This window comes from Bubalus bubalis, chromosome X (assembly GCF_019923935.1).
Source record: "Bubalus bubalis isolate 160015118507 breed Murrah chromosome X, NDDB_SH_1, whole genome shotgun sequence".
In the NCBI taxonomy this organism is placed as follows: domain Eukaryota; kingdom Metazoa; phylum Chordata; class Mammalia; order Artiodactyla; family Bovidae; genus Bubalus; species Bubalus bubalis.
The window spans coordinates 49,756,485-49,781,872 of record NC_059181.1 but is presented as its reverse complement, the minus strand read 5'-3'; the positions used below and the strand labels follow the sequence as shown (position 1 = coordinate 49,781,872).

General features: G+C 36.7%; 1 protein-coding gene across 2 annotated transcripts in view; it reads left to right on the top strand.

Moving 5' to 3' along the window:
- RRAGB (Ras related GTP binding B) overlaps positions 1-24,427 on the top strand; it is a 41,112-nt gene extending 16,685 nt beyond the window's left edge. For both annotated transcript variants that reach the window (XM_006068469.3, XM_006068468.3), the window contains 6 exons: positions 4,839-5,061; positions 7,494-7,589; positions 9,746-9,868; positions 18,392-18,483; positions 19,804-19,919; positions 23,906-24,427. In XM_006068469.3, the coding sequence (XP_006068531.1) occupies positions 4,839-5,061; positions 7,494-7,589; positions 9,746-9,868; positions 18,392-18,483; positions 19,804-19,919; positions 23,906-24,003 (748 nt within the window). In that variant the 3' untranslated portion in view covers positions 24,004-24,427. The remainder of the gene's footprint in view (positions 1-4,838; positions 5,062-7,493; positions 7,590-9,745; positions 9,869-18,391; positions 18,484-19,803; positions 19,920-23,905) is intronic.
- Positions 24,428-25,388: the final 961 nt, after the last annotated feature.

The following is a 25,388-nucleotide window of genomic DNA, read 5'->3' as shown; positions in this document are numbered from 1 at the left end:
GATATTAGCACCTTATCAGATGTATGATTTGAATGTCTTTTCCCATTCAGTAGGTTGTCTGTTCTGTTGTTGGTTTCTTTTGCTGTGGAGAAGCTTTTTAGTTTTTTGTAGTTCCATTTGTTTATTTTTATTTCTGTTTCCCTTGCCTATGGAGACATATCTAGAAAGATATTGCTAAAACTGATGTCAAATACCATACTGCCTAAGTTTTCTTCTAGGAGTTTTATGGTTTTAAATATTGTGTTGAAGTCTTTAAACAATTTTCCATTTTCAGTTAATTTTTCTATATGGTATGAGATTAGTTTTATTTTATTTCTGTATGGTGTGAGATTGGTCTAGTTTCTTTTTTTTTTTTTTTTTGGATATTGCTCTTCATTTTTTCCAACACCATTTATTGAAGAGACTATACTTTGTCCACTGCATATTCTTTGCTTCTTTGCCATAAATTAGTTTCTGTATATGCATAGATTTCTAGACTCTCGGTTCTGCCCCTTGATCTGTATCTATTTTTCTTCTAATACCATGCAGTTTTGATTACTGTGGCTTTGTAGTATTTTGAAATCAGGGAGTGTTATAGCTCCAGCTTTGTTCTTTTATTCAGAATTACTTTCACTATTTGTGTCTTTTGTAATTCCATACAAATTTTAGGATTATTTCTTCTATTTCTATAAAAAAAATTTCTTGGAATTTTAATAGGGATTATATTCATTTTGTATATTGCCTTGCATTATAGACACATTTTAACAATATTCTTCTAATCCAAGAGCACACAATATGTTCCCATTTATTTGTTTCTTCAGTTCTTTTTTATCAGCAATTTATAGATTTCAATGTATAGTTCTTTTACCTCATTGGTTAAATTTACTTCTAGATATCTTATTCTTTTTGTCATAGTTATAAATGGGATTGTTTACTTAATCTCTCTATCTCATTATTAGTGTATAGAAACACAACAGGTTTTTGTATATTGATTTTGTATCCTTCAACTTTACTGTATTTATTTATTTATTTTTTTTTGGTGGAGACTTTAGGATTTTATACAAAATCATGTCATCTACAAATCAGTTTTACTTCTTCCTTTCCAATTTGGATATCTTTTATTTCCTTTTCTTGCCTAATTGCTCTGGCTAGGATTTCCAGTACTATGTTGATGGTGGGCATTCTTGTCTTGTTCCAGATTTTAGAGAAAAGCTTTCAGTTTTTCACCAATGAGTATGATGTTAGCTGTGGGTTTATCATATACAGTCTTTATTATGTTGATGTACATTCCTTTTATACCTACTTTATTGAGTTTTATCATAAATTTATGTTGAATTTTGTCAAATGTTTTCTCTGCAGTTACTGAAGTAATCATATGATTTATATACTTCATTTTATTAATGTAGTATATCACATGGATTGATTTGCAGGTGTTGAAACATCCATGTATCCCTAGAGTAAATCCCACTGATCATGGTGCACAATCCTTTAAATGTATTGTATTTGGTTTGCTGTTATTTTGTTGACTATTTTTGCATCTATATGCATCAGAGATACTGGCTTATAATTTTCCTTTTGTGTGTGTTGGCTTTGTCTGATTTGGTATTAGGGTGATATTGGCTTCATAAAATGAGTTAGGAAGTGTTCCCTTCTCTTCAATTTATTAGAGTAGTTTGAGAAGGGTAGTTATTAAATCTTCCTTGAATGTTTGATGAAATTCATCTGAAGCCATCTGGTCCTGGGCTTTTGTTTTTTGGTAGTTTTTTGATTACTATTTCAATGTCTGTACTAGTGGTCAGCCTGTTCGAGTTGTCTTATTTCTTCATGGTTCAGTCTTAGAAGATTTTATGATTCTAAGATTTTGTCCATTTTTTTCTAGGTTGTCCAATTTGTTGGAATATTCTCTTACAATCCTTTGTATTTCTGTGGTATCTTTTGTTATTCTCATCCTTTGTATTTTTATGGTATCTTTTGTTTCTGATTTTTTAATATGGGTCTTACTTTATAACCCATCCAGCTGCTCTGTGTCTTTTCATATAAATTCAGTTCACTTACATTTTGGGTTATGATTGATGGATGAGGACTTAGTACTGCCATTTTATCTTTTGTTTTCTACTTGCTCTATATTTTTATTGTTTATTTTCCTTGTGTTTCTGTCTGCCATTTTTGGTTGGTAGTTTTCTGATATTTTCCTCAGTTTCCTCTTTTTGTATGTTTTGTGTCTCCATTTTAGATTAATGTCTTGCAGTTACCATGAACTGTATATCAAATATCACATAGATAAATAGTCCTTTTTCTGTTAATGGCATCTTATCTTCATTTAACTACATGGTTTTCCCCTTCCTCTTTTGTGTTTTTGTTGTCTCAAACTTCCCCTTTTTATATTCTGAGTTTGTTACCAAATTAAAGTAGCTATAGTTTTTTTTTTTTTGCATTTTCTCCCCTTTTAACCTTTATGCTATAATAAAGCATTTAAAAACCTGTTCTGACAGCTGCAATTTTCTGATTCTGTCACCTTCTCATGCTCATGCTGAGTCATGTTCAACTCTTTATAACCTTTTGGACTGTAGCCCTCCAGGCTCCTCTGTCCATGAGATTTTTTTAGGCAAAAATCCTGGAGTGGGTTGCCATTTCCTTTTTCAGGGGATCTTCCTGACCTGCAGATCAAACCCACATCTTCTGCATTGCAAGTGGATTCTTTACCACTGAGCCATCGAGGATACCCATTTATCACTTTATTTATGCCAAGTTTTGTGTACTTTTGTCTTTTTGTTTCTGGTATAAGAACTCTGTTCAGCATCTCTCATAAGGCAGCTCTAGTGTTGATAAACTCCCTCAGCTTTTGTAAACTCTGCTCCCTTCTCCCTCTGGGATGTCCACTATCCTAATGTTGCCCTACTAAAGGAGTCAGATAGCTCTTATAGAATTTCCTCATTGTTTTGCATCTTAGATTTCTGTCTTCATATTTGCTAATTCTCTCTTTCATATGGTCTGCTTCATTTTCAGTGCTTTTTAATGCATTCTTCATCTCATTTATTATGAGTTTTCAGCTCCAGAATTTTAGTTCTTTCTTAAAGTTTCAATCTTTTCAGTAAAGCATTTCTGTTTATTAGTTTTATTCCTAAGCTCATTGAAGTGCCTTTCTGAGTTTTTGTAGCTTGTTGAGTTTCTTCATGATAGCTATTTTAAATTCTCTATCAGTTAGATCACATTATTCTTTGACTTTATGTTTGATTTCTGGAGAATTGTCATTTTCTTTTTGTGGTGCAGTGTTACTGTGATTCTTCCTGATGCTTCTGACAGAGCATGTGATATGGAACCGGTTAGAAATTAGAGGTCTTTTCTTTTTCCATAGGTGGCCCTTTAGTATAAGTCTTTGGTTTATCTTACCTGAGCTATCTCTGTCAGAAGTGTGCCCCCTGCTCTTGTGCTCATTATCACTTCTTGTGTTTTCAGGTTCATTGGCACCTTGCTTCTGCCTGTTGAACTGGCAGAAGCTTCATGGTGTACCTGGATGGTGGTTCTTCCCTTGCTTCCAGTATCCTCTGAGTCATAGGCTCTGCCACTGCAGGGGGAAGGGGTAGGGGGAGCCAAGTTCATACCAATACCTCTTCCCTATCTGGTTTTCTAAGGTTCATAGGCTCTGCTGCTACTGGGGAAGAACAGGGGGCTGGAGACTTAGGAACCTCAGTGGCTGGAGACACAGGGCCCCAACCCCCATTCCCGCTACTGTATAGTTACTTGTGGTCATGGGTGTCACTGCAGCCAGGAGGCTGGAGTTGTGTGCGCTGCCTACCCTGCTGCTGCCAGGTTATATGGGTCTGTGGGCTTAGCTGCACTGATTAGAGAATCAGAATTGCAGGTAATACTTTTACTGTTCCTTAGGTCCTGCCTCTATCTATTCCAGTCCATCCACCTTTAGAGGTGTGGGTGTGTGGAATTCTCTAGCATCCTGGTGTGTTGCCAAAACACCTTTGCTGAGTTGTGAATGTTTTACTGGTTGTAGATTAAAGGGGAGAGACAAAGGTAGCTTTTCATTCTACCATGTTGTTGATACTACTCCTTGATTTTTTTTTTTTTTTTTTGTTCAGGACAAAACACTACTGTTTTCTTCTAGTAGCTGGTAATTGAGAATTTCTTGGAAAGCTGTATATAGCCTAAGAAGCAAAGAGCAAAATCTACTAAAAAATTAACTTGGAGCCATTTTCATATAGTTTAGAGTGTATGACTAGTTATTCATTCAGTAAATATTCATTGAACAACTACTCTGTGCTAGTTGTTCTGTGCTAAGCTCTGTGCTAAAAGCTGGGAAACAATGTCAAGTAGTAATGGCCATAGTTCTTCCTTTCATGGAGCCTGCTGTCTAGGGAATTGAATGTCTTTATTTAAAAACTCACACAAATATGTGTAATATCACACTTGTGGTGAGTGTTACAAATAAGACCAATGTGTTGGTATAAGGGTCTGTGGTGACTGGATTTGTCCAAGTCAGTGAGGGCAGGGATGGTTTCTGTGAGGAAGTATGGATTATACTGAAATCCAGTGGAAAAAGTAGCCATTAATTAGGTGTAAAAGTATGAGACATGTGAGACAGACTGAATAGCATGGTGGATAGACCATGGGCCTCTAGAACTATCAGAAGGTCAAATATATTTGGAACACAAGGAGGGGGGCAAAATGTGGTGCAAGGTGTGGCCTAATAAGTAAGAAAGTGAGCCCATCCTGATTTATTATCATTTGCCTTTTAATTTGAAATGTTAGCATTATCTTTCACATTGATTAAGCCAATAAAAATAGATCATAAATAGGAGTGATTAAGTGATATTTGCTTACTACCTAGATTTTCTTTTACCCCCTAGACAGGACACCTTCATGGAAAATTATTTTACTAGCCAACGAGACAACATATTCCGAAATGTGGAGGTTTTGATTTATGTCTTTGATGTGGAAAGCCGCGAACTGGAAAAGGACATGCACTATTACCAATCATGCTTGGAGGCCATTCTGCAGAATTCTCCAGATGCCAAAATCTTTTGCTTGGTGCACAAAATGGATCTGGTACAGGAGGATCAACGAGACCTGGTAAGTAGAAAGGGTGATGCACTAAATGATTGATGTGCTTTGTAAACTTCTTTTGTAGAGATATAGGGAAATTTGTACCATTCATTTTTAGGGAAAAAAATTCTCAGTATAGGCTTTCAAAATAAAGTTGACATCTGTTTTTAAAAACACAAACAAACCTTCTCTGGTAAGGGAAAGATAATGTTCATTTAGCAAATGATGTTCAAATTTAGGAAAGGATCCTAACCACGTGATATCACTAAGCAGCTTTATATATTTTTAGAATATATTTGCTGCCTTTGTTTTACTGTCCTTCAGAACAGACAGTTATTGTCAAGGCTAGAAGACCCACCAGGGTTGAGATGAAGAAAGGTCACAACTGTCTCTATATTGACCTTGGAAACTGGTATGCACCAATTCAAATGCCAATTACACAGTGTTAGGCACAATTCCAAGACCTCATAATTGCACTGATATGGTATATTTATCTTCTTTTCTACCATGGGGATTAGTACACAAAGATTAAACCAGAAAAGACACAGTAGAAAGGGCAAACTCCTAGCTAGCTATGAGACCCCAGGACTGGCAAGTCACAAATAGAGTCCAGCTTTAGTTTGCTCAATATAAAATGAGAAGATTGGATTTTAAAGTCTAAGCTGAAAGTGAAGATTCTCTATTTCCAAGAATAAATAAAGTTGAGGAAAGCAGTTTCAAAATATACTGGTGATATAGAAGAATATGGTTCCTCTAGGAATACGGTTCCTAGGAACTCCTAGGTTCCTTCTAGGGTTGGAACCTAGGAGTCTAAGGATCCCCTTTAGCTTAAGAATTTTTTTGATAATAACTGTGGTCAAGAATACTTTTTTCCATAATTAGTTATATGATTGCCTTCAGTGTTCCAGTATTTGCGTATGTTTTGTTGTTTCTGGGTTAACTTCCAGGCTTTTAGAAACAACTTGACAGTTCAGTATTTGACTCTGTAAAGGACTTTGGAGTGTCTATCCTTTCTAATTCCTTTTCCCTCTCACTAAGTATTAATTTTTTCTTAATTCAGCTGAAAATTCTGTATGTAGCTTGGCCTTGAGATTGTGAGGGTTTGTTAGTTTAGGGTTTTCTGTTTTGTTTCCCTGGCCCAATTTACCACAGAAAATCCTAGAGCATTCCAATGGATTTTTTAAGTACTTATAATTTTTAGTGATCAACTTAATGTTTTCTAAATGCTTATGTAAATATCCCCAAAGATACATTAATGTTCTTTGTGGGATTTTAAGCTTAATTAACAGACGTATACTCTTTCATTAAAGATTCAAACTTGGAAGTTTTAGAGTAAAATGGCTAGGGGTTCTGTGAATAGCAATTTCAAGCAAAATAAAGTGTTTCCTTATATGTGTGTGTATTACTCAGGTTCCTCAGAGAAAGAGAACAAATAAGAAGTATGTGAGAATAAGAGAGAGAATGAATTAATTTTAAGGAATTGACTCATATGATTGCAGAGGCTGGCAAGTCTGATATCTATAGGCAGGCTGATAACCCAGGAAAGAGTCAGTGTTGAAGCTTGGGTCAGAAGGCAGTCTGGAAGGCAGAATTCCCTCTTCCTGGGAAACGGGAGTCTTTTTCTCTTAAGACCTTCAACCAATTATATAAAGCCTACTCATATTATGGAGGGGGATCTGCTTTACTAAAAGTCTATTGATTTAAATATTAATCTCATTAAAAATATCTTCATAGCAACATCTAAATTGGTGTTTAACCAAATGTTTGAATCCTATGGCCTAGTCAAATTGGTAATATAAAATTATCCATCACAATGTTGAACATACACTCATGCAAGCTCTGGAAAATATCTGTGTATCTATTTATATTTGTATAAATTGATGTTTTTCCATGTGCATATGGGTGTGTGTGTGTCTATATATATAGATAGATAGATAGATAGATAGATAGATTTGTGTGTAATGAGTTGTTATATCTATGTAGCCAAATAAATACAGCCTGTACAGAAATAATATGTATGAATGTATGCATGTGTGTATGAGAGAGAAACATATCTATACAAGTTTAAGTATTTTGATTTATAAGATCTTGATATTGGTATGGATATCTTAAAAGTGACTCAGATTGGGTGATTTGGAATGTTAGATATACTTTATTAAGATTTCTCTGTATGGTGAATTTTATTTTCCAACACAGTACTCTCAGTGAGTACTCAGAATAAGCAGCACAGTCCTGAAGAATTCTAGTAGCTGTTGCACTTTTTAGACCTGACCTGAAATCATCTCTGCCATCCTAGCCTGTAAAGCAAGGTACACATTTAAAAATTCCTCTGGTGGAAAATGAAATACCTCTGTTTAAAATATTTTGAAATATTGCACCTCAGATTTTGCAGTGAGAGAAGATAGCTGTGAGAACTGAGAGAAGATATGCTGATCAGTATATTGGTATTTTTACTTCAGATTTTTAAAGAGCGAGAAGAAGATCTGAGGCGTTTGTCTCGCCCATTGGAATGCTCTTGCTTCCGGACATCTATCTGGGATGAAACTCTCTATAAGGTGTGTATGTTTCCCTGAGTTTAAAGAGCATGAAAAAAAAGCTAGAAAGGTATTATCAAAACTAAAAGATTTTAGACCCTTTCATAGCAATCTAGATGTGTTGAACTAAAAGAAGAAATTATCTACAATACATTGAAAAATATCCAACTTAACCTTAAGAGATTTTGGTTTTGATTTTAGGTTGGGTCGACATACCTACCAGATCACACTGAATTAGCCCAGTTTGGTCCTGATTAATTTGATGCAGATCTTCATGACAGTAGAGGTTTCACTGGCCATCATCCATTTTGACCTGTTTTGGTCTCAATGCTGATTGGAACTGTATCTAATATTCAGGTACCTCTACAGGATATAAGCTAGTCTGTCTAAGTTTGGATGGCAATAGAAGAACAGTATTTAGGGGAGTAATTGGAGAAGGGAGTCTTAGAATGAGACATGTAGCTGCAACTTTCATGCAAAATTAAAGACTAGCATTCTTTCAACCAAAGAAATTGTTCCTATTGCTGGAATGGATACCACACTGCTTATAGTAGTTGTAAAGGTTACAATAATAGCTGTGTTATGGATGAAGATGAAATTACCTCATTGGCACATAGGCTCCTTATCCTGCTTTCTCCCAGTGATTTAGTGATTTGAAAGACTGGCTTCTTTTGGGTCTTCTGTGGTCAGACCTTTCCTTCAGACTGTTTCTGGTGTTCATTGACAAGTCTGGGTAGGAAAGCATCCTTTTCAGCGACTCATAGCTACAGCCTCAGTATCAACTGCATTTGACAAGTATCTTCAACCAAAAGCACAGAAACCTTATTCGCCAAGGAGAAAAACAGTTGGACTTTAAAACATAACCACTGATTTATTTTTTTAACTAATTAATTTTTCCCAATATTATGTTGACCCAGCCTCACTCTAATAACAGATCATTTTGAGATACCTGTCTAGGAAATACTGTTCTAGATTAATTTGGGCCGAATTTCTCTCAAAGCCTTATTCCCATAGAACAGGTAACCGTGAATAAGGATGGACATGACGCACTGATAAGAACCAACTGCGGTGTGAAGGATGGCAATACATAACACGACCAAAGACAATTGGCTAATCACAACACTGCTGTGAGTGACAATGTCTCTGCTGTGGTTAGCTTTGGTGTCTTCTCCAAGGTAAATTCAGCAGTGACATTAACACCGACCTGGGAACTTGGAACCTGAACCCCCATGCCTAAGTAATAAAACTAATTGGAACAGAAACATGGCTCTTACATCTCTTACATAAATGTTACATAGAGCTGACATAAATTTTTATATTTATTAAGGTTTATTCTACAAGCACTCATTGCATATCTGCTTGATACTGTTGGACACACAAATAACTAAGACCAGGTTCCTGTGCTCTAGTAGGGGAGAGAAGATTATACACCCTACCAGACAAATTGGAATGAAATTGAAAGGAATATTATAATGAAAATTCAAATAAAAGAGCCTTAAGAAAATAGACGGAGGGTATGATTAATTTAAATTCCTATTATAGTCATACTCCTCTGGATGAAATCAGTTTTAGGCAAACACACAGTGGACCACTTTTAATTTGATTAGATCAATAATTTATACAGCTGACAATAAGCCTTTTCAAATAAAGCCACTATTTTCTCTTGTAATTTCTCTTGTATGTTATTCCATTGAGGGGAGGGGCCATTTTTCTATGTGGCTCTGGTGTTTACACTAAATTGATTCTTGGATGTATGTAAATATTAGGTTCTGATCTTAAGAGCAATCTACATTATTGGTCTTAGATATCTATTTGAATGACTGGATTAGAAGTTCTTTAGCCCAGTAAATCAGAGTTTTCAGCTTTCCCTAGGCAATATGATGGAACTAAAATATTTGTTGATTTTTAACTATCAGTGGAAAGAAGCATTTCATAAGTGTTTGAAACTTTTAAAAATCTAACTGAACAACAAAAATAAAATATTAGTTTCATTTTCTCACGTCTTTTGTGTTATATTTGTTACTAGAATTTGTTGAGGACTCAATTATCACTATATTCTCCTTTCTATATATTATAGTATACTTCCACCAGGGAAGCCCATAGTATACTTACTCATTTGCAAAGATCTGGGCCTGTTTACCAGTTAGTAATATTGCACTGTGCTTCTGTTCTGTTAGGCTTGGTCCAGCATTGTTTATCAGCTGATCCCCAATGTCCAGCAGCTGGAAATGAACCTAAGGAATTTTGCTGAAATTATTGAGGCTGATGAAGTACTTCTATTTGAGAGAGCCACTTTTCTGGTAAGAACTTTCTGCTGTGCAGATGTATTTCACACTCACCTTCTTCTGTTCAGCAATGGAGAATATGTTGCCACTCTCAGAAACAGTCGTTTTCCTTCTTGTCATTACTTCAGCATACATAGCTTTATTTATGAAGCAGTATTGTCAGCAAGTAACTTGAAAGGAGTTCTTTTATGTGTTGGTCTTTAGTAATTAGTATCACTTAGACATTTGCAGGTATTTGTTACTATAGAATTTAGATTATTTTGTTAATAATTGTCCATTTGCCTTAAATAATTCCTATTTCCCATTGACTTCTATTATGAAATTATGGGTATTTTCCTTTGAGAAAACTTGCATCACACCCCTTTCTCCAAAACAGTTTAAAACTTTTGACATGGAAGAGATGTAATGGTCAACTCAATGGCATAGATAAGAGTTCAGATGGCGAGGTGAAAGGGCAAAAAGGTATGTTGGCATTATTTTTCTTATAAATTCAACTTAATAATATTATCTCCTACTGTGTATATGGCTGTGAGGGAGTATGAAAAACCCAATATTAAATTTATAAGTAACAGAAATAAAAACTCATTTGACATGTCACAAGAACTGCATAAGTAATTGCTGATCAGCTGCATAAATATAACCCTAAGAGTAGCTCACAGTAAATTTGTTTCTGAGCTCTACCAAAGCTTGGTGATTTTAGACACATTTCTTTTCTTTTTTTACATATACATGGATCTATTCTTTTTTTTTAAGTTCTTTTCTCATTTAGGTTATTACAGAATATTGAGCAGAGTTCCCTGTGCTGTACAGTAGGTCCCCATTGGCCATCTATTCTAAAATATAGCAGCATCTATCTATGTGTCAATCCCAGACTCCCAATCTATCCCTATACCCACCTGTCCACCCTGGCAATCACATGTTCCTTCTCTAAGTCTGTGAGTCTGTTTCTATCTTGCAAACAAGTTCATTTGTATCATTTCTCTCAGATTCCATATATGAATGATATTATATGATATTTATCTTTCTCTTTCTGCCTTACTTCACTTATTCACTTAATATGATAATCTCTAGGTCCATCCATGTTGCTGCAAATGACAGTATTTCATTCTTTTTTATGGCTGAGTAATATTCAATTACTCAACTGTGAAGAAAGCTGATAGCATATTCAAAACCAGAGACATTACTTTGCCAACGAAGGTCTGTCTAGTCAAGGCTATGGTTTCTCCAGTGGTCATGTATGGATGTGAGAGTTGGACTGTGAAGAAAGCTGAGCACTGAAGAATTAATGCTTTTGAACTGTGGTGTTGGAGAAGACTCTTGAGAATTCCTTGGACTGCAAGGAGATCTAGCCAGTCCATTCTAAAGGAGATCAGTCCTGGGTGTTCATTGGAAGGACTGATGCTAAAGCTGAAATTCTGGTACTTTAGCTACCTTATGCGAAGAGTTGACTCATTGGAAAAGACTCTGATGCTGGGAGGGATTGGGGGCAGGAGGAGAACGGGATGACAGAGGATGAGATGGCTGAATGGCATCACCAACTCGATGGATGTGAGTTTGAGTGAACTCCAGGAGTTGGTGATGGACAGGGAGGCCTGGCATGCTGCGATTCATGGGGTTGCAAAGAGTAGGACACGATTGAGTGAAATGAACTGAACTGAATATTCAATTATATTTATGTACCACATCTTTATCTATTCACTGTCAGTGGACATGGAAACACTGGCTGTTTCCATGTCTTAGCTATTGTGAATAGTGCTCCTGTGAGCATAGGGATGCATGTATATTTTTGAATTATACTTTTATTGAGATATATGCCAAGGAGTGGTATTGCTGGATCATATGACAACCGGGCTTTAGTTTTTTAAAGAACTTCCATACTGTTTTCCCTAGTGGCTGTACCAACTTAAATTCCCACCAACAGTGTAGGAGAGTTCCCTTTTCTCCACACCCTCTTCAGCATTTATTGTTTGTAGATTTTTTCATGATGGGCATTCTGACTGGTTTGAGGTGACATCTCATTTATAGTTTTGATTTGCATTTATCTAATAATTAGTGATGTTGAGCATTTTTTTCATGTGCCTCTTGGCCATCTGTATGTCTTTGGAGAAATATCTATTTAGGTCTGCCCATTTTTTGAATGTGTTGTTTGTTTTTTGATATTGAGAACCACATGAGCTGTTTGTAAGCCTGGAGATTAATCCCTTGTCAGCTGCATAGTTTACAAATATTTTCTCCCATTTTGTGAGTTGTCTTTTTGCTCTCTTTATGGTTTCCTTTACTGTGCAAGGCTTTTCAGTTTAATTAAATCCCATTTGTTTTTTAATTTCTATTAGTCTAGGAGATGGATTGAAAAAGATATTGATGCAATTTATGTCAGAGTGTTCTGCCTATGTTTTCCTCTCAAGAGTCTTATACTGTCCAGTCTAACATTTAGGTCGCTAATCCATTTTGAGTTTTTGTGTGTATGGTGTTAAAGAATGTTCTAATTTAATTTTTCAAATGTAGCTATCTGGTTTTTCCAGCACCATTTGTTGAAGAGATTGTCTTTTCTTAATTATATAGTCTTGCCTCCTTTGTTGTAGATTAATTGATCATAGGTTGTGGATTTACATCTGAGCTTTCTAGTCTATTCCATTAATCTATAGGTCTACTTTCATGCCAGTGCCATGCTGTTTCATTTACTGTAGCTTTGTCATATAGTCTGAAGTCAAGGAGCCTGATTCCTACAGCTCTGTTTTTCTTACTCAAGATTGCTTTGGATATTCAGGGAATTTTGTTTCTCCATACAAATTTTAAGACTTTTTGTTCTGGTTCTATGAAAAATGCCATTGGTAATATGATAGGGATTGTGTTGAATTTGTAGATTGCCTTGAGGAATATAGTAATTGTGATAATATTCATTTTCCAATCCAAGAACATGGTATATCTTTCTATCTGTTTGTGTTATGTTTGATTTCTTAGATCTGTGTCTTTCTTTTACGCTACTCAGTAAAAACTTGCTATTGCGGACTGTAAGATGAGGAAAAGTGAGGTTCTGGCAGTCTCTAAGAAGTTTCTTTATGACACAGAGAAAAGAAAATTGAGATGAGTCTACTATGCTGTAGATTCCCTAAATGCTTTTGTGTTCTATTTTAGTTCTGTGGAAACTGAAAAAGTTAGGGCTTTGAGTAGTTCTAGTTAGTGTTGTCAACCTCCATTTCTCCCAGTTCACAATGGCTTATCTTTTCCTTAGGGGACAAAATCAAATAAACTCCCAGCTTGAAAGAATATTTGTTGAGGAGTTTTGCTTCTGTGTTCATCAGTGTTATTGGCCTGTAATTTTCTTTTTTTGTGATATCTTTGTCTGGTTTGGGTATCAGGGTGATGGTGGCCTTGTAGGAGGAGTTTGGGAGTATTCCACCCTCTGTGATTTTTTGGAAGAGTTTGAGAGTGATAGGTGTCAGCTCTTCTCTAAATGTTTGATATAAATCACCTGTGAAACCATCCGGTCCTGGACTTTTGTTTGTAGGAAGATTTTTAATCACAGTTTTAATTTCATTACTTGTGATTGGTCTGTTTATATTTTCTATTTCTTCCTAGTTCAATCTTGGAACGTTGTACTGAAACATGTCCATTTCTTCCAGATTTTCCATTTTCTTGGCATATATTTGCTTGTAGTAGTCTCTTACAATTCTTTTAATTTCTGTGGTATCAGCTGTATGTAACTTTTCCTTTTTCATTTCTAATTTTTTTTGAATCCTCTCCTCTTTTTTTCTTGATGAGTCTCGCTAATGGTTTATCAAGTTTATTTATATTTTCAAAGGTCCAGCTTTTAGTTTCATTGATCTTTTCTATTGTTTTATTCATCTCTATTTCATTTATTTCTGTTCTATCTTTATGATTTCTTTCCTTCTATTAAACTTTGGGTTTTATTCTTCTTCTCTAGTTGCTTTAAGGTTAGGTTGTTTATTTGAGACTTTTCTTGTTTCCTAGATAAGACTATATTGCTATAAGCTTCCCTCTTAAAGCTGTTTTTATTGTGTCCCATAGGTTTTGAATCATCATGCTTTCATTTTCATTTGTCTCTAGGTATTCTTTATTTCCTCTTTGATTTCTTCAGTGATCCATTGGTTGTTTAGTAGCATATTATTTAGCTTCCATGTATTTGTGATTTTATAGTTTTCTTTTCTTGTAATTGATTTCTAACCTCATAGTGTTGTGTGGGAAAAGATGCTTGATATGACTTCAATTTTATTAAATTTACCTGGTGGGGCTCACTTTGTGGTCCAGTATGTGATCACTTCTGGAGAATGTTCCATGTGCACTTGGGAAGAATGTGTATTCTGCTGCTTTTGGATGGAAAGCACTATAAATACCAGTTAAGGGGATTGGAATGCAAAAGTAGGAAGTCAAGAAACACCTGGAGTAACAGGCAAATTTGGCCTTGGAATACGGAATGAAGCAGGACAAAGGCTAATAGAGTTTTGCCAAGAGAACACACTGGTCATAGCAAACACCCTCTTCCAACAACACAAGAGAAGACTCTACACATGGACATCACCAGATGGTCAACACTGAAATCAGATTGATTATATTCTTTGCAGCCAAAGATGGAGAAGCTCTATACAGTTAGCCAAAACAAGACTGGGAGCTGACTGTGGCTCAGATCATGAACTCCTTATTGCCAAATTCAGACTAAAATTGAAGAAAGTAGGGAAAACCACTAGACCATTCAGGTATAACCTAAATCAAATCCTTTATGATTATACAGTGGAAGTGAGAAATAGATTTAAGGGACTAGATCTGATAGATAGAGTGCCGGATGAACTATGGACTGAGGTTCGTGACATTGTACAGGAGACGGGGATCAAGACCATCCCCATGGAAAAGAAATGCAAAAAAGCAAAATGGCTGTCTGGGGAGGCCTTACAAATAGCTGTGAAAAGAAGAGAAGTGAAAAGCAAAGGAGAAAAGGAAAGATACAAGCATCTGAATGCAGAGTTCCAAAGAATAACAAGAAGAGATAAGAGAGCCTTCCTCAGCAATCAATGCAAGGAAATAGAGGAAAACAACAGAATGGGAAAGACTAGAGATCATTTCAAGAAAATTAGAGATACCAAGTGAACATTTCATGCAAAGATGGGCTCAATAAAGGACAGAAATGGTATGGACCTAACAGAAGCAGAAGATATTAAGAAGAGGTGGCAAGAATACACAGAAGAACTGTACAAAAAAGATCTTCACGACCCAGATAATCACGATGGAGTGATCACTCACCTATAACCAGACATCCTGGAATGTGAAGTCAAATGGGCCTTAGAAAGCATCACTACGAACAAAGCTAGTGGAGATGATGGAATTCCAGTTGAGCTATTTCAAATCCTGAAAGATGATGCTGTGAAAGTGCTGCACTCAATATGCCAGCAAATTTGGAAAACTCAGCAGTGGCCACAAGACTGGAAAAGGTTTGTTGTTTTCATTCCAATCCCAAAGAAAGGCAATGCCAAAGAATGCTCAAAGTACTGCACAATTGTACTCATCTTACACGCTAGTAAAGTAATGCTCAAAATTCTCCGGGCCAGGCTTCAGCAATACGTGAACCGTGAACTTCCAGATGTTCAAGCTGGTTTTAGAAAAGGCAGAGGAACCAGAGATCAAATTGGCAACATCTGCTGGATCATCAAAAAAGCAAGAGAGTTCCAGAAAAACATCTATTTCTGCTTTATTGACTATACTAAAGCCTTTGACTGTGTGGATCACAATAAACTGTGGAGAATTCTGAAAGAGATGGGAATACCAGACCACCTGACCTGCCTCTTGAGAAATCTGTATACAGGTCAGGAAGCAACAGTTAGAACTGTACATGAAACAACAGACTGGTTCCAAATAGGAAAAGGAGTACATCAAGGCTGTATATTGTCACCCTGCTTATTTAGCTTCTATGCATCATGAGAGTACATCATGAGAAATGCTGGACTGGAGGAAGCACAAGCTGGAATCAAGATTGCTGGGAGAAATATCAATAACCTCAGGGATGCAGATGACACCACCCTCATCGCAGAAAGTGAAGAGCAACTAAATAGCCTCTTAATGAAAGTGAAAGAGGAGAGTGAAAATGTTGGCTTAAAGCTCAACATTCAGAAAACTAAGATCATGGCATCTGGTCCCATCACTTCATGGGAAATAGATGGGGCAACAGTGGAAACAGTGTCAGACTTTATTTTTTTTGGGCTCCAAAATCACTGCAGATGGTGACTGCAGCCATGAAATTAAAAGGCACTTACTTCTTGGAAGAAAAGTTATGACCAACCTAGATAGCATATTGAAAAGCAGAGACATTACTTTGCCAACAAAAGTCTGTCTAGTCGCGGCTGTGGTTTTCCCAGTGGTCTTGTATGGATGTGAGAGTTGGACTGTGAAGAAAGCTGAGCACTGAAGAATTGATGCTTTTGAACTGTGGTGTTGGAGAAGACTCTTGAGAGTCCCTTGGACTGCAAGGAGATCCAACCAGTCCATTCTAAAGGAGATCAGTCCTGGTTGTTCTTTGGGAGGAATGCTGCTAAAGCTGAAACTCCAATACTTTGGCCACCTCATGCGAAGAGTTGAGTCATTGGAAAAGACTCTGACACTGGGAGGGATTGGAGGCAAGAGGAAAAGCGCACAATAGAGGATGAGATAGCTGGATGGCATCACCGACTTGATGGACATGAGTTTGAGTGAACTCCGGGAGTTGGTGATGGACAGGGAGGCCTTGCGTGCTGCGATTCATGGGGTCGCAAAGAGTCGGATACAAGCGACTGAACTGAACTGAAGTTCATCTGGTCTAATGTGTTGTTTCAGGCCTACATTTCCGTATTGATTTTTCTGTCTGGATGATCTGTCCTTAATGAAATTGTTGTGTTAAAAGTCCCCTAATATTTTTGTGTTACTGTCACTTTCTCTTTTATGGCTGTTATTATTTGCCTTATATATTAAGGTGCTCCTATGTTGGGTACATATATATTTACAATTGTCATGTCTTCTTCTTGGAGTGACCCCTTGATCATTTTGTAGTGTCCTCCTTTGTCTATTATAACAGTCTTTATTTTAAAGTCTATTTTGTCTGATATGAGTATTGTTATTCCAGCTTTCTTTTGATTTCAGTTTCATGGAATATATTTTTACACCCCCTACTGTTAGTCTCTTTGTGTCCCTAGATCTGAAGTGGGTCTCTTGTAAACAACATATGTATGATAGACACATATTTTAATCTGAGTTTGGTTCCCATTTTATAAAATAGAGATAATATCTATATCATAATTTTTGTGTGGTTTAAAATAGGACATGATAACATTAAATCCTAGTACAAAGTTTAGCATATAGCTTACAAACTGTCAAACATTGGTTTCTTTTCCTGTCACAACCAACAGAAGGCAGAGAATGCAGGTGCAGTTTTTCCTCTTAACTTTGTAGAAACATTGTTTTTAATGGCAGCATACTTGGCATTCATTCTTCCTGCTAACTGGTACAGCTGAGGCAACGAGACCTAACCAGTGTCTTCTGCCTCATCCCATAGGCAGGGGTTACTTGCTGGGAAGTTCATTATCCTGAGTTCTGTCTTTCCCACTAGTGTGAATAGCAGCAAGCAAGTGAGCTTTTCTGTCTGTCTTGATACACATGGCATGATGGAATCCTCCTTAGTGGTATTTTCCTGCCACATCTACCACATGTGATCATAGGGGTTAATTTAATATGAACTCTGTTTTTCACCAACAATAACAAGTGGCTTTTGGTTTCTTTTGAGGACTGTGTTTAGGTGCTTTGACTATTTTCACTGAGATGCTTGAAGTCAAGCAACAGGAACCTATTCCACCATTGGTCTAGGAATTATGTTTTTGAAATTTCAGATAGTTTCAGGGAATCGCCCTGTGAATATTCTTCTAGCAAATGACTCAGTTTTGCTTCCTACTAGAAACTTAACATCAGCCTGTGGGAACACTTTTGTGGTTTTATTAATCTGAAAGTGTTAGGGGATGCAGTTTCAGCTGGCATTGGTGTCCATCATGAATAGGTTCATTTTTCATTTATAAATAGTACATCCTCAGAGGTTAGAATCAATCAGTTAAGATTTTAAAATATAATACCAAAAATCACTTGTTTATAGCCTTCGTTAAAATTAAGTACATTAAGTATACCTCAAGAACAGCTAAGAATTTTTATTTATTTTTCCTTTTTGATTTGTACTTTTCTTGAATCAACAACTATTCTGTGAAATATTGAAATAAGATGAATATTTAAAGTAAGTGAGAAAGGCTAGCAGTGAACCAAAATAGATAATACTTAAATGTTCTAATAAAATTATAACCAAACATTACTGGATGGGTCATCCTTAGGGATGTTGAATTTATGCAAAATACTGATAGAATATGGGACAGAGTAATAAAGACAGTAAAGCCAGTTGCCAACTCTACCCTGAAGATCAGGGTGACCAAGAGACTGACAGATGTAATGGCTTGAGGAATAGTAGAGGGTGATATGACAATGCTGCATGGATTGAAAGGGCATTGCTCTTTTTTGTAGGTGATTTCTCACTATCAGTGTAAAGAACAGCGTGATGCCCACAGATTCGAGAAAATCAGCAACATTATTAAGCAATTTAAGCTGAGCTGCAGGTAAGAGATCTTGTGTGATGTATTAAATATTTATCTCAGGAAAAAATTGTCATATTTGAGAGGTTCAAATACCTTTAGTAGACTCCACTTCTCTATTCAGCATAGTCCCTTATATTAAAAACAAATCTTGGGCTTCCCTGGTGACTCAGTGATAAAGAATCTGCCTGCCAATGCAGGAGATGTGGATTCTATCCCTTATCTGGAAAGATCCCACAGGCTGCAGAGCAACTAAACCTGTACTCCACAACAAGAGAGGCCACCACAATTAGAAGCCCATGCACTGCAACTAGAGAATAGCCCCCACTGCCCTAACTATAGAAAAGCCTGTGCAGCAATGAAGACCCAACACAGCCAAAATAAATAAACAAAATTTTAAAACAAGACAAAAACTCAACTCTAAACTTCTTGACTAAAGTGAAAGACAATATTCTTTAATGCAAACTCAACTGATGCAGAAGAAGCATATGAAAAATATCTAAGCTGAGTACCCTTTCAAGATGTTTTTTACTATTTGGGAAGAAGTAAACAGACGATGTCCAAGAGAGTTTTGAAAAGAAAGGAGGAGGGTTTACCTTATCAAATACCAAGATTTACTATAAAACTACAATAATAAAAATAGTGTGGTACTGATTTCAGGAATGGTACAAAGAAGAGCATCTAAAAATGTCTGATCATATTGCCTCAGCTTTGTTTAAATCTAGTTTGAATCTTAGCATTGTGAATGTAGGAAGTAGGAATGGCTGAACATCATAATCTAGTAAAGTTTTAATAATCAAAATTCTTATTGTAGTAAAACTTTGATACTCAGACAATAGAATAAGTGTAAGTAATCCCTTTAATGCCATAGCACACTTTGAAACTTTCTGGTATGTTTATGCCAACATTTTTAAAGAAGAAATTGAAAATTGCATATAAATATTATTACTATTTTTGTTTTCAAAGAAATGGGGTCATTTCTAGAATTTCAACATAACTAATATTCAAAAGGTATAGTTGTTAATCACAATGATAGGAAAATTTCAACTGAATAAACTTAAATATTAGAGAGACCTTTGGCAACATGAATCTATGTCTAAGCCCACTTTTCACTTCACAGTCACTGTCAAGTCCTAATCCGCTTTCTGTTAAGGCCACTTTCCAAGACATGTTAAATTTGGCATTAGAGTTTCCTTGGAAAACAAAGTGAGATTAGCGATTAACTGTCTTAATGAGGTGGTAGATTGAGATATAATGGTATGCAAATGTTAACATGAAAGATAAGAATGTCTGATATTACTATTATTTTATGTCCTTTACTCACTTTTCCCCTTTCTCCTATAGCAAGCTAGCTGCATCTTTCCAGAGCATGGAAGTCAGGAACTCTAACTTTGCTGCTTTCATTGACATTTTTACATCCAACACTTATGTGATGGTCGTGATGTCTGATCCTTCCATTCGTAAGTTTAAACTTAGCTGACATGGATTCAAAGCCACATATTCTTTAAACTAATTGCTTTAGAAGTTGTACATTATTGAAGATACTGAAAAATTATTTTATAGCGCACAACCCTGTGAATGTACTTAGTGCCACTGACCTATACATTTAACAATGGTTAAAATGGTAAATTTCATTTTATGTGTATTTACCACAATGAAAATAAATTAGTGCTAATGGTAAATCAGTTCAGTTCAGTTGCTCAGTTGTGTGCGACTCTTTGCAACCCCATGAATCTCAGCACGCCAAGCCTCTCTGTCCATCACCAACTCCCGGAGTTCACTCAAATTCGTGTCCATTGAGTCAGAGATGCCATGCAGCCATCTCATCCTAGTCATCCCCTTCTCCTTGTGCCCCCAATCCCTCCCAGCATCAGGGTCTTTTCCAATGATTCAACTCTTTGCAGGAGGTGGCCAAAGTATTGGAGTTTCAGCTTCAGCATCGGTTCTTCTAATGAACACCCAGGACTGATCTCCTTTAGAATGAACTGGTTGGATCTCCTTGCAGTCCATGGGACTCTCAAGAGTCTTCTCCAACACCACAGTTCAAAAGCATCAATCCTTCGGGGCTCAGCTTTCATCACAGTCCAACTCTCACATCCATACATGACCACAGGAAAAACCATAGCCTTGACTAGATGGACCTTTGCTGGCAAAGTAATGTCTCTGCTTTTGAATATGCTATCTAGGTTGGTCATAACTTTCCTTCCAAGGAGTAAGCGTCTTTTAATTTCCTGGCTGCAATCACCATCTGCAGTGATTTTGGAGCCACGAAAAATAAAGTCTGACACTGTTTCCCCATCTATTTGCCATGAAGTGATGGGACCAGATGCCATGATCTTACTTTTCTGAATGTTGAGCTTTAAGCCAAATTTTTCACTCTCCTCTTTCACTTTCAATAAGAGGCTTTTGAGTTCCTCTTCACTTTCTGCCATAAGGGTGGTATCATCTGCATACCTGAGGTTATTGATATTTCTCCCGGCAATCTTGATTCCAGCTTGTGTTTCTTCCAGCCAATCATTTCTCATGATGTTCTCTGCATATAAGTTAAATGAGCAGGGTGACAATATCCAGACTTGATGTACTCCTTTTCCTATTTGGAACTAGCATGTTCAATGTCCAGTTCTAACTGTTGCTTCATGATCTGCATACAGGTTTCTCAAGAGGCAGGTCAGGTGGTCTGGTATTCCCATTTCTTTCAGAATTTTCCAGAGTTTATTGTGATCCACACAGTCAAAGGCTTTGGCATAGTCAATAAAGCAGAAATAGATGTTTTTCTGGAACTCTCCTGCTTTTTTGATGATCCAGCGGATGCTGGCAATTTGATCTCTGGTTTCCCTGCCTTTTCTAAAACCAGCTTCAACATCTGAAAGTTCACAGTTCACGTATTGATGAAGCCTGGCTTGGAGAATTTTGAGCATTTCTTTACTAGCATGTGAGATGAGTGCAATTGTGTGGTAATTTGAGCATTCTTTGGCATTGCCTTTCTTTGGGATTGGAATGAAAACTGACCTTTTCTAGTCCTGTGGCCACTGCTGAGTTTTCCAAATTTGCTGGCATATTGAGTGCAGCATTTTCACAGCATCATCTTTCAGGATTTGAAATAGCTCAACTGGAATTCCATCACCTCCACTAGCTTTGTTTGTAGTGATGCTTTTTAAGGCCCACTTGGCTTCACATTCCAGGATGTCTGGCTCTAGGTGAGTGATGAGTGATCACACCATTGTGATTATCTGGGTCATGAAGATCTTTTTTGTACAGTTCTTCTGTGTATTCTTGCCACCTCTTCTTAATAATCTTCTGCTTCTGTTAGGTCCATACCATTTCTGTCCTTTATCGAGCCCATCTTTGCATGAAATGTTCCCTTGGTATCTCTAATTTTCTTGAAGAGATGTCTAGTCTTTCCCATTCTGTTATTTGTCTCTATTTCCTTGCATTGATCACTGAGGAAGGCTTTCTCATCTCTTCTTGCTATTGTTTGGAACTCTGCATTCAGATGCTTATATCTTTCCTTTTCTCCTTTGCTTTTCACTTCTCTTCTTTTCACAGCTATTTGTAAAGCCTCCCCAGACGGCCATTTTGCTTTTTTGCATTTCTTTTCCATGGGGATGGTCTTGATCCCTGTCTCCTGTACAATATCACAAACCTCCATCCATGGTTCATCAGGCACCCTGTCAGATCTACTCCCTTAAATCCATTTCTCACTTCCACTGTATAATCATAAGGGATTTGATTTAGATCATACCTTAATGGTCTAGTGGTTTTCCCTACTTTCTTCAATTTTAGTCTGAATTTGGCAATAAGGAGTTCATGATCTGAGCCACAGTCAGCTCCTGGTCTTGTTTTTGCTGACTGTATAGAGCTTCTCCATCTTTGGCTGCAAAGAATATAATCAATCTGACTTTGGTGTTGACCATCTGGTGATGTCCATGTGTAGAGTCTTCTCTTGTGTTGTTGGAAGAGGGTGTTTGCTGTGACTAGTGCATTCTCTTGGCAAAACTCACTTAGCCTTTGCCCTGTTTCATTCCGTACTCCAAGGCCAAATTTGCCTGTTACTCCAGGTGTTTATTGACTTCCTACTTTTGCATTCCAGTCCCCTGTAATGAAAAGGACATCTTTTTTGGGTGTTAGTTCTAAAAGGCCTTGCAGGTCTTCATAGAACCGTTCAACTTCAGCTTCTTTAGCATTACTGGTTGGGGCATAGACTTGGATTACTGTGATATTGAATGGTTTGCCTTGGAAATGAACAGAGATCATTCTGTCATTTTTGAGATTGCATCCAAGTACTGCATTTTGGACTCTCTTGTTGACCATGATGGCTACTCCATTTCTTCTAAGGGATTCCTGCCCACAGTAGTAGATATAATGGTCATCTGAGTTAAATTCACCCATTCCAGTCCATTTTAGTTTGCTGATTCCTAGAATGTCGATGTTCATTCTTGCCATCTCCTGTTTGACCACTTCCAATTTGCCTTGATTCATGGACCTAACATTCCAGGTTCCTATGCAATATTGCTCTTTACAGCATCGGACCTGGCTTCTATCACCAGTCACATCCACAGCTGGGTATTGTTTTTGCTTTGGCTCCATCCCTTCATTCTTTCTGGAGTTATTTCTCCACTGATCTCCAGTAGCATATTGGGCGCCTACTTACCTGGGGAGTTCCTCTTTCAGTGTCCTATCATTTTGCCTTTTCATACTCTTCATGGGGTTCCGAAGCCAAGAATACTGAAGTGGTTTGCCATTCCCTTCTCCACTGGACCACATTTTGTCTAATGGTAAATAATTTTTATTTAATCGATATATATTTTGAAGCTTAGAAATAATTTAAACTCTAGGGTATTATATTTTTCTTCATCAGAGTTTCAGAAATCAAATTACTAAATCTGGGGATTTTAAAGAAAACAAACTCAAATGTATGACTTGTGCTCGACATGGGGTATATTTTTAAAGGACTAGTCACTCAAAGCTCTGAGCTTTTTGTTGTTGAACCATTTTATATGTCATTGTATATTTCTAAGTACCGTACTCCCATATTTGTGTTAGGGTCATAGAGAGAGATATTTGGTGCCTCCATGCCATAATAGTTATATCAATCACAACTATTAAAATAAAGATTCTAGCAGTATTTCTAGGATGTTCCCAGAAATTTAAATTATCTCTTATATTATCTATCTTATGGTAATATTAGAATATAGCAGAAGATAATGTTTTACTACTAGCCCCAAACTAAACGAGTTTGAAAATTTATTTTGAAAATATTATGTTTAGAATATAAACAAATCTTTTACTCAGAAAAATTAAACTCTGGTTAACTTCAGACATAGGTTCTCTGTGACATAAATTGAGGGATTTGGCTCTCTTTCATTTTTTTTCTTTTTTATTAGTAGTATATTCCTTTGGCTATTTGTACTAACTGTGTTGGATATCTTCCCTACCCCATCCTCAGCTTCTGCAGCTACTCTGATCAATATTCGCAATGCCAGGAAACACTTTGAAAAGCTGGAAAGAGTGGATGGGCCAAAGCAGTGTCTTCTCATGCGCTAAAACTTTGCCAAATGCTGTTTCAGGAAAAAAATTGGAATACTATTTCTTAATGTTGTATTAGTATATATAGGCTGTGAAATGTTGTGATGCTTATCACTTCTGCATTTCTTCCCTACTCCCCAGTCTTAATGTATAACCTTGAACGCTATTTACTCAAATAGCCAGTAAGAAGTTAGAAGATAAACTGTCTATGAATGTGGTGTGACATAAAAGTAGGTGATATGTAAGTGTTCTGATAATAATGTTCTAATAGTGTAAGTGTTCTAATAACCTGGTTTCAGTTGTTGTGTATGCCAAAGCCTTTTCCATCATCTTATATTCCTCATCAGATAGTAACTTATATGTTTGGAATATTACTGTTTTCTCAGCATGCACTAAAAATATTCCTTAAAAGCAATTATAAATAAAGTTTTGCTATTACAGATTTCAGTAACATTCTTTTCTTTTTTTTTCTTTCCCTTGTTTCTTCAGCTTTTCCCTAAGAAAAAGAAAAATAAATTTCACAGTTAACCTAGGGGAAGAAGACTTGCTGTTTGGGAAATAGTATAAAATAAAGTTGGTTGGGAAGGATGAGCCAAATGATAGCCTTAAAGCTAGGCAGAAGAGTTTTGATATAATATGATAGGAAATGGCAAAGGAATTTTGAAAGAAAGTTAACCTATGGGCTGACTGATGGCAGTTGGAGAAACAGATAGTAATCCAGGCCTGAAATGTGTTGAAAGTCTGTTTCAAGATGCAACTAGAGAAGGAATGAATAAAAAGTTGAGGGGAAATAGTATTTATGAGATGAAAGTCTTCTTTCTATGAGGTCCAGGAATGTTTAATTTATATATTCCATAATACCTAATGGAATGTGCTTTCATTATACTCATTAAATATTATTAAAACCTCATTCAAGGTGGGAGTTTATTTGACTTCATTCCCAAGGAAAAGATGAGCCATTGTGAACTGGGAGAAGTGGAGCTTGACACCAACTGCTGCTACTGCTGCTGCTAAGTTGCTTTAGTCATGTCCAACTCTGCACAACCCCATAGACAGCAGCCCACCAGGCTCCGGCGTCCCTGTGATTCTCCAAGCAAGAATACTGGAGTGGGTTGGCATTTCCTTCTCCAATGCATGAAAGTGAAAAGTGAAAGTGAAGTCCCTCAGTCATGTCCTGACTAGAATTACTCAAAGCCCTAACTTTTTCAGTTTCTATAGAACTGAAACAGAACACAAAAGCATTTAGGGAATCTACAGCACAGTAGATTCATCTCAATTTTATGTCATGAAGAAACTTCTTCCAGACTGCCAGAACCTCATCTTTCCTCATCTTATTGTCCCCAGTGGAGATAAAGAGTTTTTGCTGAATAGCAAAGAACATGCTGTCATTATGTAGATTAAAA